The following is a 13,784-nucleotide window of genomic DNA, read 5'->3' as shown; positions in this document are numbered from 1 at the left end:
AGGAGTCCCCCACGGTTGTCTAGGAGCAGCGCGATAACGCTGTCCCAATCATATCGGTGCTGAAATTACAGTTGACAACACACGGCTGGTGCTTTAAATTATCTAAAACGGTTGTATGACTTTGGGAGTTTCCGTAAGCAACAACACGATAAATGCCTTCAATGGCAGTCTATTTCTTTCCGTAATTCAGTGATAGTAATTACTGATTGATCCATACAGTTGTGGTTAAGAAAAGTCATGCATAGTGGTGAGCTTTGCGAAGCGATGGGACTTGCCTCGCAAAGTTTAGAACTGCCACGGGGATGGTAACAGCCTAGTAATGGCCGCTGCCTAGCAACCATCAATATGAAGCATTAAATCTCATGAAGGCGCATTGCTTAAGCCGGACTTAGCTACGACTAGTCTTATTTTTGTTTGGTGCAACAGGTGTCAATTCTGATCCCAAAGTCGGAATTAGCTACGACAACCGGCCTAGCGTTTAAGACCAACTTTCTTACACCCAACTGCTGTAACAGGACCCTGGCTTGAACAATTAGCAAATCTGGCCTAGAGTGCCAATATTCAAAGGTTGACTGGATGATTTGTCTCGACTAGGGGCCATGCATGGGAGAGTGGGCTTGTGAATGCAGCTTTTGTGTCGGTGGGTCTGGTGACACGGAGGCCAAACAGTGCATGAAGCCGGCGTCTTCTCAGCAAGTAGAACAGAGCTTTGTCATTCCTGCTCCCGCTTCATGAAATATTCACCAGTCAGACAATTGGATCCATCAAACACGCACCAGATTAAACTATTCCGCTGGTGTGGGAGTGTGTTGTCCCACGTGATCCATCCTACAGAATGTGGGCCAGCTGTTTGTCCCACATATAATCCTCTCAGGTTGAAAGCGGGTCATTTGTATTAAAGAGCAGCACCACACTTCTGTAATGAGAGCAGGGCCAGGAGGGCTCCTCAGAGCCCACACAATCACGTGACCGGATCAATGGAGACCCACTTGGAAAGAAAACACAGGGAGTAGCTGACCTCCCTGCCGTGTTCCCAGTACATTCTCTCCTTATTAAAGTCAACACAATCCACATGATGTAGCTACAGAGGTTATAACAACGCAGACAAACATCCCATCCCATATCCCATCTAAATTGGTTCAATCGCAGTTCATCAGGCACGATATTGATTTCTGAATGCTATGTCCTCAGTGTGCATTTGAGAGCTAATGACTCATGCAGCTGGGAGACACTATATGGCCTGGTTTTGAAAGAGAATGTGATATTTCAGTGTCAATGAATCGTCTTGGGCATCGGTCAAGGTTCAGGCAAAATTTAGCTCAGCGCTTCGTTTTGTGCATCTACCCTGGAGAGACGGTCTAGGAAGGAATAAGTGATAGCAGATTAAAATGAGGGTCACCGAGTGACAGATTAGACACACCATCAGTGCAATACTCTTCCAACAACGTTACCAGTCTCCTATTGGCCAATACAGGAAATGTATTCCACGCTTGGAAAAAACCTTGATCCCTCCGATGTCAACAACTACAGACCAGTCCTTCTTTCTTTTCTTCCAAAACCTGACGTGCCGTCCTTAGGTCGCTCTACCAGTCAGTGGCGTGCTCTTCTCTGTATCACGAGAATCTGTCTCCTCACCATGCGCTCTCACCACTGGTGTCCCCGTGGCCCACGGGCTCCTGTTCTAGGCCCTCTCCCTCTCGCTATACACCAAGTCACTTGGCTCTGTCATAACCTCACATGGTCTCTCCTATCATTGCTATGCAGACGACACACAATTAATCTTCTCCTTTCCCCTTCTGATGACCAGGTGGCGAATCGCATCTCTGCATGTCTGGCAGACATATCAGTGTGGATGACGGATCACCATCTCAAGCTGAACTTCGGCAAGACAGCCGTTCCATGATCTCGCCATCACGGTTGACAACTCCATTGTGTCCTCCTCCCAGAGCGCTAAGAACCTTGGCGTATTGGCCAATACAGGAAATGTATTCCGCTGCCGCTCTGCACACACAAATCTTGTTAGCCATCTCTGGTCCAACGTTAAGCCAACGCTCTGAAGGATGCAAGTCACTGATTGGTGCTCTATAAGCACTGATTGATTAATGTTGAGCTATATATAAAAACAGGTTTAAAAAGGAACAATATAAAATGTTTATGGTTTGTAAAAACTTTATGGTTTGAACTGGTTCAGAACGTTTTGCTTGTTGGAAATGTGGAATGGAAGGGAAACAAATGTATTGTTCCATTCAGAACGAAACTACTGAAAAAGAATTTGTTTCAACCCCTGCGTTGTTTACAGAGTAAAACAGCTTATATAGTTTGACTTCTGAAGGTGCAACATTTAAACTAAGCTCATGAGGCATTTTTAAGTTATATTTGTCAAGAATCAATGGGTACATATCATTAATTCATAAATCCCTTAAATAGCTATATCCACTTTTTAAAAAAAAAAAGAGTCTACCCAAAATCCAGAAACTCCCAAGTGATTTCATACATCGAAACAAGTTCAGTGGAGTTTAATTCTTGAAGTTGCAGGTGTTCTTATTTTGTTATTACCATTGCACCATATAATGTAAACAAAGGCCTAGGTGTGCTCTACATGTTAGCATACAGTGCACTCTGAAAGTAGTTAGGCCCCTTGACTTTTTCCACATTTTGTTACGCTACAGCCTTATTCTAAAATGGATTCAATAAAAAAAGTTCCTCAGAAATCTACACAGAACACCCCATAATGACAAAGCAAAAACAGATGAAAAATTCTGCACATCTCTTTTTTTAAACTTGTTTTTTTACAGAAGTATTCAGACCCTCTGCTATGAGACTTGAAATTGAGCTCAGGTGCATCCTGTTACCATTGATCATCCTTGAGATGTTTCTACAACTTGATTAGAGTCCACTTGTGGTAAATTCTATTGATTGGACATGATTTGGAAAAGCACACACCTGTCTATATAAGGTCCCACAGTTGACAGTACATGTCAGAGCAAAAACTAAGCAATGAGGTCAAAAGGTATTGTCCGTAGAGCTCTGAGACAGGATTGTGTTGAGGCACAGATCTGGGGAAGGGTACCAATTTTTTATAGCATTGAAGAACACACTGGACTCCATCATTCTTAAATGGAATAAGTTTGGAACTACCAAGATTCTTCTTAGAGCTGGCCGCCCACTTGGAGAGCCCACTTGGAGTTTGGCAAAATCCACCTAAAGGACTCAGACCTTGAGAAACAACATTCTCTAGTTTGATGAAACCAAGATTGAACTCTTTTGGCCTGAATGCCATGCGTCACATCTGGAGGAAACCTGGCACCATCCCTACGGTGAAGCATGGTGGTAGCAGCATCATGCCGTGGGGATGTTTTTCAGCGGCATGGACTAGTCAGGATCGAGGGAAAGATGAACGAAGCAAAGTACAAAGAAATCATTGATGAAAACCTGCTCCAGAGCACTCAGGACCTCAGACTGTGGTAAAGGTTCACCTTCCAACAGGACAATGACCGAAAGCAAAAAAGACAAAAACGCAGGAGTGGCTTCAGGACAAGTTTCTGAAGTTTCTTGAGTGGCCCAGCCAGGGGCCAGACTTGAACCCGATCTAACATCTCTGGAGAGACCTGAAAATAGCTGTGCAGCGATGCTCCCCATCCAACCGGACAGAGCTTGAGAGGATCTGCAGAGAAGAAATGGGAGAAACTCTCCAAATCTAGGGGTGCCAAGCTTGTAGCCTCATACCCAAGAAGACTCGAGGCTGTCATAGCTGCCAAAGTTGTTTCAACAAAGTTCTGCGTAAAGGGTTTGAATACTTCCGTAAATAAAAAAACATATACATTTGCAAAAAAAACAAATCTAAATACCTGTTTTTGCCTTGTCATTATTGGGTATTGTGTGTAGATTGATAAGCATATCTTTTTTTTAAATCAATTTTAGAATAAGTCTAACGTTAAAGAAAAGAAAGTGGAAAAAGTCAGGGGGCCTGATTACTTTCCGAATGAACTGTATAAACCCTATTCATTTATTGGGGGGGGGGGGGGGGGGGGGTGAGAGACAACAGGCTATTTAATGTTTTGGGCTAATATGAAAACAGAAACCAACTAACGGTCAAGCTCAGATGTTCGTGATAAACAATCATTCAATAAAGTAAAGTTAAGCTATTTACTCACTAGATAGGAAAAAGGAAAAAAAATATCAAGGTCACCAGGGTTTATGGGCATCAAAATCCCTGTGATTGCAAAAGCAAACTAACTTCTTATCATTAAGTTCCTCAATTTCTGTAAGAATTTCCGTAACGTATTCAAATTCTCTGCAGCACAAACATTCCTCATTCGAGGTATTGGAGCATAATTGCCAAAACTGCACCACCAGTCTGTTGATCCTGGGCATGAGTTGGGTCAGTGGTGCAGCTTCTGCTGCGGCAGTGACGGCCAACTGAAGCTCAATTTGCCTCAATTCTTCATCCAAATACTCAGGCTCAAAGAAATACGGTTTGACGACACCGTCGGTGACTTTCCAGAGTTCTTCGCAACTTGCGAGTATTTTGTCGTCAGACAGATTTCTAGGTTGTTGTTTACCTTGTATAAACTAATGTGTAACGCGGTCTACACTTCTCAGAAAAAAAACCCACATCTGGGAATAAGGTCATAATGTGAAGTTGCTACATAGCAGGGATTCCCCCAAGAGCACACATGCACAGCTGTTATCCATCTCAGCTACTGTGGCAGTCGCCAACATAAAACAATTATATAAATTAGGGAAATTGTTTCAGGTGTAAAAGTACACATTTCCTTACTCAAAACCACTAATACTTTTGACAGAAATAGCTCATTTGGACATACGCTTTCAATACACAATTTCTGAATTATCAATTCACTGGCAACGGAGCACAGAGAGGCCTGCATCCAGCAACGTCACGAGTCACGTGAACCTTTTTTGCAGTGGTTTCAGTACAGTACTACATGGAGAAAGGGGGAGGAGGGGACAAACTCCACTTAACTAGTTTCAATGTACGGAATCACTTGGGAGTTTGTGGATGTTGGGTAAACTCATCCTTTAAGGTGAGTGGATCAACTCCTATTTGTTGTTAGAAAGTGCAGTACATCAAATTCTTTCGCACATGGATAAATATTGAAGAGCATCTGACCATGTGTCAATATGGCTAGTGTGCATCAATATGGCTAGTGTCTAGACATGCTGAGGACAAAGCTAGCATGGAACCTTAAGTACAGCTGTGCATAGGACAGTATGTTATACTGGGTTCACTTCAGGGGTGTCTGTTTTTTGGGGAGGATCAGGGGATATTACGGCATGCAACCATCCTCCTGCCACTGTTATCCAGGATAGGAACCCAAACCCAGATTATAATCCAGCATGCCCCCTGCTGCAACGCTGCTTATTAATATCTCCTCCCAGAGCTATGTGGCCTGCCTTGCCTGCTAGCAAGACATAGAGTGCTACAGACAAAAGGCCCTATTCAATCTAACCCAGGCCAGCAATACAATATTACTTGGGGATTTAGATAGGCTAGCTAAGAAACTTTAAACATGGTTGAGATACACAACTGTGGTTTATCAACCATGCGTTTAGACATTAAGGGCCAAAACCAGAATGAAGCCCGATATAGCATATGCTTACCTTAGAGGAGGGTCAAGTCCAGGTTTATTGAAGCCTCTAGATGCTGAGCATCACAATGGAAATATTCAGAGAAGGGCCTTAAATTATATACAAAAGGTTGTCATGACCGATGCTGACCCCACCGTCTGTTTCCTTGGGGTAAAGACTGGGCACAGTCCACTAAGTGAAACACTACTGACCCACATTTCCGGAGATAATCATCATGTCATCTGTCATAAGCCATGTCATCATCACAGCACAGCAACAGAAGCACTACATAAATCCCCTCGTTTACTGCCACGTGACAGAGCAGCCAGCTGGCAGGGGATGCCGTCACACATTACAGTTAAGGCTGGTATCTGATTGGAAGCGAAAGGACAGCCTTCAACCATGGATGGCTGGCAGCAAGGGGCCAAATGAATAGGGCCTAGTGCAACAGGAGCAGCTGGGCATTCAAAAGGGCTGGAAGATAGAGCCATTGTGGCAGGACATTGAGGACAATAGGGCTGACTATATATAAAATCAGCAGCTCCCATCCGTTTCTATTCTGACTCCAAGGGAGTCAGAGAGATCTGGCTGGCATGGCTAAAACTGCAGGGGTTGTCACCTTGAAGGAAGTCAGCACTGGCTGAAAGAAACACTCAAAAAGGCCTTGATTGACAACAATACCGGTGAAACCAAATAAAAACAATACACTAGGGAAAATGTGCATTGGCCCATCTGGGTATATTGATACTAAAGCAAAATGAGTTGAGCTGCATTACTTAGGGAGGTGCAGCATGACATAATGCCCCAAAATACACTATTCCCCTTGCATAACTTCCTTTCCCTGCAGTGAGCAAGAGAGAGGACACTCACAGCATAGGCACCGATTAAAACAGCAGCGTTGGCCCTTTTCCGCTGGTCAAAGCTGGTGTAGTGTACGATTCGCTTTCTGGTCAGTGTGAAGGACTGCAGACAAAAGGAGAGAACACAAGTAAGGGGAAAAAAACAACCATTAAAACATCACCACATTAAAGGTATTTAGATTAGAACAATTGATCAAGATATCCACAAACACTGGATGAGTCAAACTCGTCTAAACGATGGTTAGGTGACCATAGGTTGTACAGTACTATGCATGATCATGTATTTATATGTGGCATAAACATACGCTAGGCCTATATAAAAGTTAGTGACAGAAAATAGAAATCAACAACGATGAACTCGTCAGCTTCCTATTTTCTACTCAAGAGAAAGATGCAAGAACATGGCAGTTTGAGCTAATTAATAGACCTGAGAGCACATCTAGTTCTGGCTTGTATATGATATTACTCAAATGAACGTTTTTTTCGGCCATTGAAAACCTTGGGCGGGCCGCCTAACTGTTTTCGGGACGCCCAGGACAAGCTATGAAAAAATATATATATATATAACTTTTCAATTATTTTCACGATGGAAAAAGGCATTCAGTGTAAACTTAAAATGACTAAAAAAAGTTACTTCTAATATAATCTTTGAGAACTAACAATCACTAGCTAGACAGTCAGGGAGAATTGAAAAAAAAAACATCAAAAAACAATTAATTTTGCAGTATTGATTTTGTTATGTTTCAGCAAAAGAACAGCATTAGCCATGGCAAAATGCATAGAATTGCAGGATATTTGCTTTAAAACTGCACAAATCTCTCAGCGCCATGGAGAAATTTGTAGAATTGCAGGAAATTGGCTTAAAAATTCACTAAATCCTCTACACCGCCAAGATGGGGGCCGAAAAAAATGGCCGCGCCCACCACCTAAGCACGTTTTTGATTCAGAAAAACCCTGATATGTTCAGATGCAGACAGGATGTCGTCACCGCTGGCAGGACAGCTGGGCTGCAGGTGTGTGTGACAGCGTGTGCTGTGTTTTTTCGTTCAGAATCACTGCCAGAGGGGGCCAAAGCACTTGGAAGCAGCAAAGGCAAGCTAGAAGATAAACACAAATCCAGTCGCTGATACAAAGGCATAATCAGAAATGTGAGGAGCAGCATGCTCAAGTCACTATACTAATTGAAGTGTGGTATGGAAATTAAACTGTACAGGCTTGTAAGGATGACCTCAGTCTTTTCCTCCAAGAGGAAAACATAGGCAGCAACTTCCATTGGACGGGTGTGGGAGGAATATTTTACCATAGCAAGACATTGGGCCTGGTCATGAATCAATACCATCCTCTAGGCCCGAGGGAAGTGACCTACTTGTTGCATTTATGGCACCAATATTTTAGTATTTTTAGATCAATTAAATGGCTTTATCTTAGAGAAATGTAACCACGAAAACATAGCCTATATTGGATTCTGGGGAAAACAGACTTAATCTGCTGTAATGTTTTCACTTTATATGCAAAATACTTCAGACTATCTAGGTTTGCCAGATGATGTAGGTCTAGACCTAAAATAGTAGGCCTAAACCTCCACGATATTGAAGCAATACACGTGGATGGATTTGATTTATGGTTTTGTGATGTTTCCGAAATTATCTTAGAAATGGATTGAATCTGCTCGACTTCACAAATGTAGTGAGCAGTGAACAACAGACGTTTACACTTCCTTGATCCTCTCTGGGTAAAGGTCAGGGCAAAAAAAAATTTGAAATGCATCACTAAACAGGTTAAGTTAAACGAAACCGAGGCTAGGCCAGACGCATGCATGAGTGGTGAGAGGATGTGGAAACAGGGTAGATGAGTGGGGGCAAAAACACAAATCAAATGGACTCAAGTCCAACAGGTGTGGGATGGTCAAAGCGTAATTGTCAAAGGGACAACCTGACTCATTTCACAGACATTTCAGCCTCCAAACTGTTTCATTTCAGCATTTCTCAATCAGGGTTGTCCACTTTTCTCTCCAGACGATACTCAGCTTGTCATGCAGCAGATTCAAACCAGTGAGGTTCAGAGGAATGCCGTCCCTAAGGCAACAAGCTGTTCATAACACAAACACCGGAGGGCGAAGCGCAGGGGCATGGAGAGAAATGGGGCAGCGGTAAAAACATCATGCTTGCTTGAGACTTTACCTTCAACATTGACCAACATCTACATATGACAGACCTACAGATTGTCTGCATCGACGGAAAATTGACAGGACAAAAAGACAGACGCAGAACCTCTATTAATGACACTATCTGAGAGTTACATTCACAAGATGATAGAAGGACATGAGTTAGACAAGTGGTTCTCAATTGGCTTTGCCTCGGGACCCAAATTGTTCCAAGTTGTTTCAGTCGTAACGCAATATTCGTGTGGCGAAAAATAATCACCAAAATACAATCTGAAAACGATTTTTAATGCTATATTGATAGTAAATGTAGCAATTATATGTCAACGGAACAACATTCCCATCTCTTTCAATAACTAAATGATGCTAATATTCTTGAAGAATGTTAATAAACTCTGGTTTGAGACCACAAAATCAACGAAAATATTGAAAATACTGTGAATCAAGGATGAATTTTAAAAAGTATTGAGGTAACATTATTTAAACATTTTAATTCATAATTCTACACAACTTCTACCTGGTTTATGTAATTTAATGTCAGACTGGAGTATTTTAAATAAATAAAATAAATAAAAAATATATATATATTTTTTACTCAGTCACCCTGCACCCATCCAGTTGAGAATAACCGAGTTACACAAAAGCGATGGGACCTCCCCTTGACTAGGGTCTTGTGAAGGTTTTGGCCTGGTGGGCCTTTTAAAAGGGCAATTGAAAGCTAAAATTGAGTAGACCGAGATAGAACGTCACATCACCTAGACCCCATTTAGATTTGAAGATAATATAGATGGCTGAACAAGCAACATATCTGGAGAATTTATGTACCCTGAATGTCAACAAGAAGTAATAAATACTCAGGTTAGCCTAAAAAACTAACTTCATGTAAAATCATGGCATAAAAGTGAGTTACAAATCGTAAACCGCAACAATGTAATGACTCCTGGATAAAAGCCAGGCCCTGATGGAACTTGAATTCTAATGCACATCAACAAATAATAACAAAGGTAGATCTATAAACTAAATGCCTCTCCTGTTACCAAAAGTGGTAATAACACTCCGATTTCACTTGCACCAAACATGACAAACAGTATCATCTAATCATTATCTTGGGAGGCTCCAGAATAGACAAGAATATAGCTGTAGCTTATACTACAAATTGGACTAGATTGTGGTGTTGTGTCAGCGTGGTGTTGTGTCAGCCCAATAAAACTGCTGAGCAACGGGGAGCAATGAAGGCCAGCTTATCCTGGCATCTCCAATGACTCTCTGCCCGAGGGAAAGTGACAACGCAGTTTTGGGACAGGTGTAGGGTGGCTAAAAACAGAACACCAATAACTTCACCAAAGCCCTAATTTACACGGTCTGAGGACTTTTGTTTTGTCCATTCATTCCATTCTTACCCTTCAAGTTCCACAATGCGAGGCACTGTCAAACAGAAAAATGTTTGGTAGGGCCTATGAATTTATTATTGTCCTTGCAAGTAACTACACTCTAGGCGAGGAAAAAAATGTGGGTTTTGTAATTATCTAATAACTAACCCCATAAACCACACTACTGTATGAGTTGCCATGTTCTCAAATGTCACAAACCTTGAAGTTGTTGTCAATTAGGGTGTGGGAGGTAGAATTATACAAGTGGTTTTGTTGTCACAGATGCATACTGTACATTCTTACTGAGGGAGGTAAGGCTTGAGATAGAGGCACATGACTTACCTTCAGCTTTTTGTTGAGTTTACAACAATATCTATACAGCATGGCTAGGTGGAGGGGTCCAAAATCTGCATAGAAGCTGAAATATAATTAACATTTAAAAAATGTCAGACTACTTATTTAAATTATTGATATTCTAAATAGAAATGTCTAATACAGAGATGACTAAGCTATCCTATTCAGTAATTAACCCCATATGCTATATGTATTATCAATTAAATATGTGTGTATTGTAACCACAGCGGGGAGGGTTAAGCTTGTGTAAACCATTGGTCAACCCCAAGCAGAGTGGAACACAATGGTTTTATTAATCTGCGTTGGAAAACGTATAATGAAAAGCTGTTACATAATTGCAATGAAAGCTCCCTCAACAGCCCAAGCGACTTGTTGCCGCTGTCCAATAAAGTGTAGCTAATCAAATGCACTGAAGTGAACGAAAGTGAGAAGAGATTCTGGGAGGGAGAACACACAAAAAAAAAACAAAAAAAAACTTACTTTTCATAGATAAATTCGTCATCCGTGCAGAAGTAGTGTGTGTTTGCAGTGCTTTTTGGTTTGCTTCTTAGGGTAGCAAAATATAATCGATCTGAAAAAAATATATATATACACATTTAACAACAAACATTGCGGGACCATAAAAACCGCCATCCACCACACACTTTACAAAAGGAAGAATGCGTTTATGGCAACATTGTTTTACTCATGCGACTGTCTCTCTCGCTTCCCGCAAGCGGTCATTAATAAGTAGCGTAACTTGCCGTACAAAGCTTGCTACGTTCAAGCAAATGTCAGTTTTAAACTCAACATGGCAGATTAATTCACTAGTTTAATTTACTTTGAAAATGATTACTCATATTTAACTAAGTTAGCAGTTCTCGAACGCATGTGTCAATCACAGACAGAGAGGAGCCTGACCAGTACATTGGCTCGCGCTAACTAATTAGTAGCCAGGTTGGCGAAATACTAACGTTATTGAGTTGGCTAACTTGATAACTGTTAGTTAAGGTTAGCAAGTTCACACAACTACCTCATTTTCACTTACCTTTTATAAATTCAGAAGCACCTATCAATTCTATGTCGTCTGCCATTTTAAACAAAGTTGAAAGAATAGCAGAATGTTTAAGACTGTCGAGAGGCATCGACACAGACAAGTTGCAAATACCAACTAAACTGGGAAAAGGTTCGTCTGATACAGTTATCTAGCTATCTATATGTATTTTTCAAGTACAGTAATGAAGTTAGCTGGATAGACAGAAGCTATCCTAGTTGCTAGCCACGCACTTTGCTCTACTCTGTCTCGGCTGAAAGAATAAATTACACGTCATTTGGACATTCCGATTCGAAATCCATGCCCAAGGATAAAGTGAAGCCCTGCAGCAAAAAAATATTTGCATGCCTCTTGGTTTCATTCCGCGCTGCGTTAACAACTGAGGAAAATATCAATTCATTACAAACAACAGACGTCCTCTTCACTTCTTTCCCACACCGCACAAATCTTTTCCCTGCCATGATTGCGGATAGGGCGTCACATGGTATCCATCCAATCACCACACAAAGGCGCGTTGCTAGGTCACATCTACCTCAACCAATCAGCGCTCAAAATCACTTGTGCCGATACCCAACAATAGAGTTAAGGGCACAGTAAATAGTATAATAAAAACTCTATAACAGTATGTGTAAGCAACACTGTGTAAACAGGCCTATTTGAGTAAGACACTTTGTATGCCTGTTCAGCACGGCCCAGTGAATTATTGACAAAGTTATATCTGATAGGAAATGCAAAATAACATCATGAGAATGAGATGCTATTAAATCTCCCGTGAGCAAATTCTGTGTGCAACTGACCAAATTACACAATATTTTACTTCTGAGTTAACAGAGATGAATTAAGCAACATGGCCCGAGAGGGTGTGGTATATGGCCAATATATCACGGCTAAGGGCTGTGCTAAGGCATGACGGAGTGCTAGAACACAGCCCTTAGCAGTGGTATATTGGCCATATATCACAAACCCCCGATGTGCCTTATTGCTATTTTAAACTGGTTACCAACAGTGGTGGAAAAAGTACTACATTCTCGTACTTGAGTAAAAGTAAAGATAGCTTACTAGAAAAAGTCACCCAGTAAAATACAACTTGAGTAAAAGTCTAAAAGTTTTTGGTTTTAAATGCACTTAAGTATCAAAAGTAAATGTAGTTGCTAAAATATACTTAATTATCAAAAGTAAAAGTACAAATAATAATAATAAAAATACTTATATTAAGCAAACCAGACAGCACAATTATCTGGTTTTGTATTTATTTACGGATAGCCAGGGTCACACTCCAACACTCAGACATCATTTACAAACATGGCATTTGTGTTTAGTTAGTCAGCCATATCAGAGTCAGCAGGGATGACCAGGGATGTTCTCTTGATAAGTGTGCGAATCAGACCATTTTCTGTCCTGCTAAGCATGCAAAATGTTACAAGTACTTTTGGGTGTCAGGGAAAAAGTACAGAATTTTCTTTAGAAATGTAGTGAAGTAAAAGTCAAAATAGTCAAAAATAGAAATAGTAAAATACAGATACCCAAAAAAACTACTTAAGTAATGCTTTAAAGTATTTTTACTTAATTAAGTACTTTAGACCACTGGGTACCAACATAATTCATATTTTGTCATACCCATGGTATACGGTCTGATATACCATGGTTTTCAGCTAATCAGCATTCAGAGCTCGAACCACCCAGTTTATAAAGTGCTATATAAACCACCCAGAACTATTGGTCCATGTCAAGCAGAAAGATTTGTACACTTTTGGGTAGCAAAGGGTTAATCGTATTAAATTGTTCCCCACAAGCCCCTGACCAAATTGATATGATAACTTCTCCAACAAAGTAGCTTTCTATGTTTTTCACACATTTATACTGTATATGTTGTAGCTACAATAGAATGTTTGCTGGCTGATAAAATAATGTTGACACAAATTAGAATGTTCGCATACTAATTGAAAATGACTATTAAACAACAATAGAGCATTCTACATACACTATATGACCAAAGTGGACACCTGCTCGTCAAACATCTCATTACAAAATCGTGGGCATTAATATGGAGTTGGTCCCCCCCTTTGCTGCTATAACAGCCACCACTCTCCTGGGAAGGCTTTCCACTAGATGTTGGAACATTGCTGTGGTGACTTGCTTCCATTCATCCACAAGAACATTAGTGAGGTCTGGTGATCAGGCCTGGCTCACAGTCGGCATTCCAATTCATCCAAAAAGTGTTCAATGAAGTTGAGGTCAGGGCTTTGTGCAGGCCAGTCAAGTTCTTCCACACCACTCTCTACAAACCATTTCTGTATGGACCTCGCTTTGTGCGGGGAGGCATTGTCATGCTGAAACAAGAAAAGGCCTTCCCCAAACTGTTGCTACAAAGTTGGAAGCACAGAATCGTCTAGAACGTAATTGTATTCTGTAGCGTA

General features: G+C 41.0%; 1 protein-coding gene across 5 annotated transcripts in view; it reads right to left on the bottom strand.

Annotated features, from left to right (window-relative positions):
* The window catches only part of LOC123997359 (dual specificity protein phosphatase CDC14AB-like), a 49,176-nt gene extending 37,325 nt beyond the window's left edge, over nucleotides 1-11,851 (bottom strand). For 2 of the 5 annotated variants that reach the window (XM_046301495.1, XM_046301499.1), the window contains exons 1-4: nucleotides 11,362-11,850; nucleotides 10,815-10,905; nucleotides 10,323-10,398; nucleotides 6,460-6,552 (exon numbers count right to left, since the gene is read on the bottom strand). In XM_046301495.1, the coding sequence (XP_046157451.1) occupies nucleotides 6,460-6,552; nucleotides 10,323-10,398; nucleotides 10,815-10,905; nucleotides 11,362-11,458 (357 nt within the window). In that variant the 5' untranslated portion in view covers nucleotides 11,459-11,850. Of the gene's footprint in view, nucleotides 1-6,459; nucleotides 6,553-10,322; nucleotides 10,399-10,814; nucleotides 10,906-11,361 lie in introns of all 5 variants that reach the window. The other 3 variants (XM_046301496.1, XM_046301498.1, XM_046301497.1) reach the window with 3 other exon arrangements.
* Nucleotides 11,852-13,784: the final 1,933 nt, after the last annotated feature.

This window comes from Oncorhynchus gorbuscha, linkage group LG15 (assembly GCF_021184085.1).
Source record: "Oncorhynchus gorbuscha isolate QuinsamMale2020 ecotype Even-year linkage group LG15, OgorEven_v1.0, whole genome shotgun sequence".
Lineage (NCBI taxonomy): Eukaryota > Metazoa > Chordata > Actinopteri > Salmoniformes > Salmonidae > Oncorhynchus > Oncorhynchus gorbuscha.
Note: the sequence above shows the minus strand (reverse complement) of the source record. Positions and strands in the feature narration are given on the sequence as shown.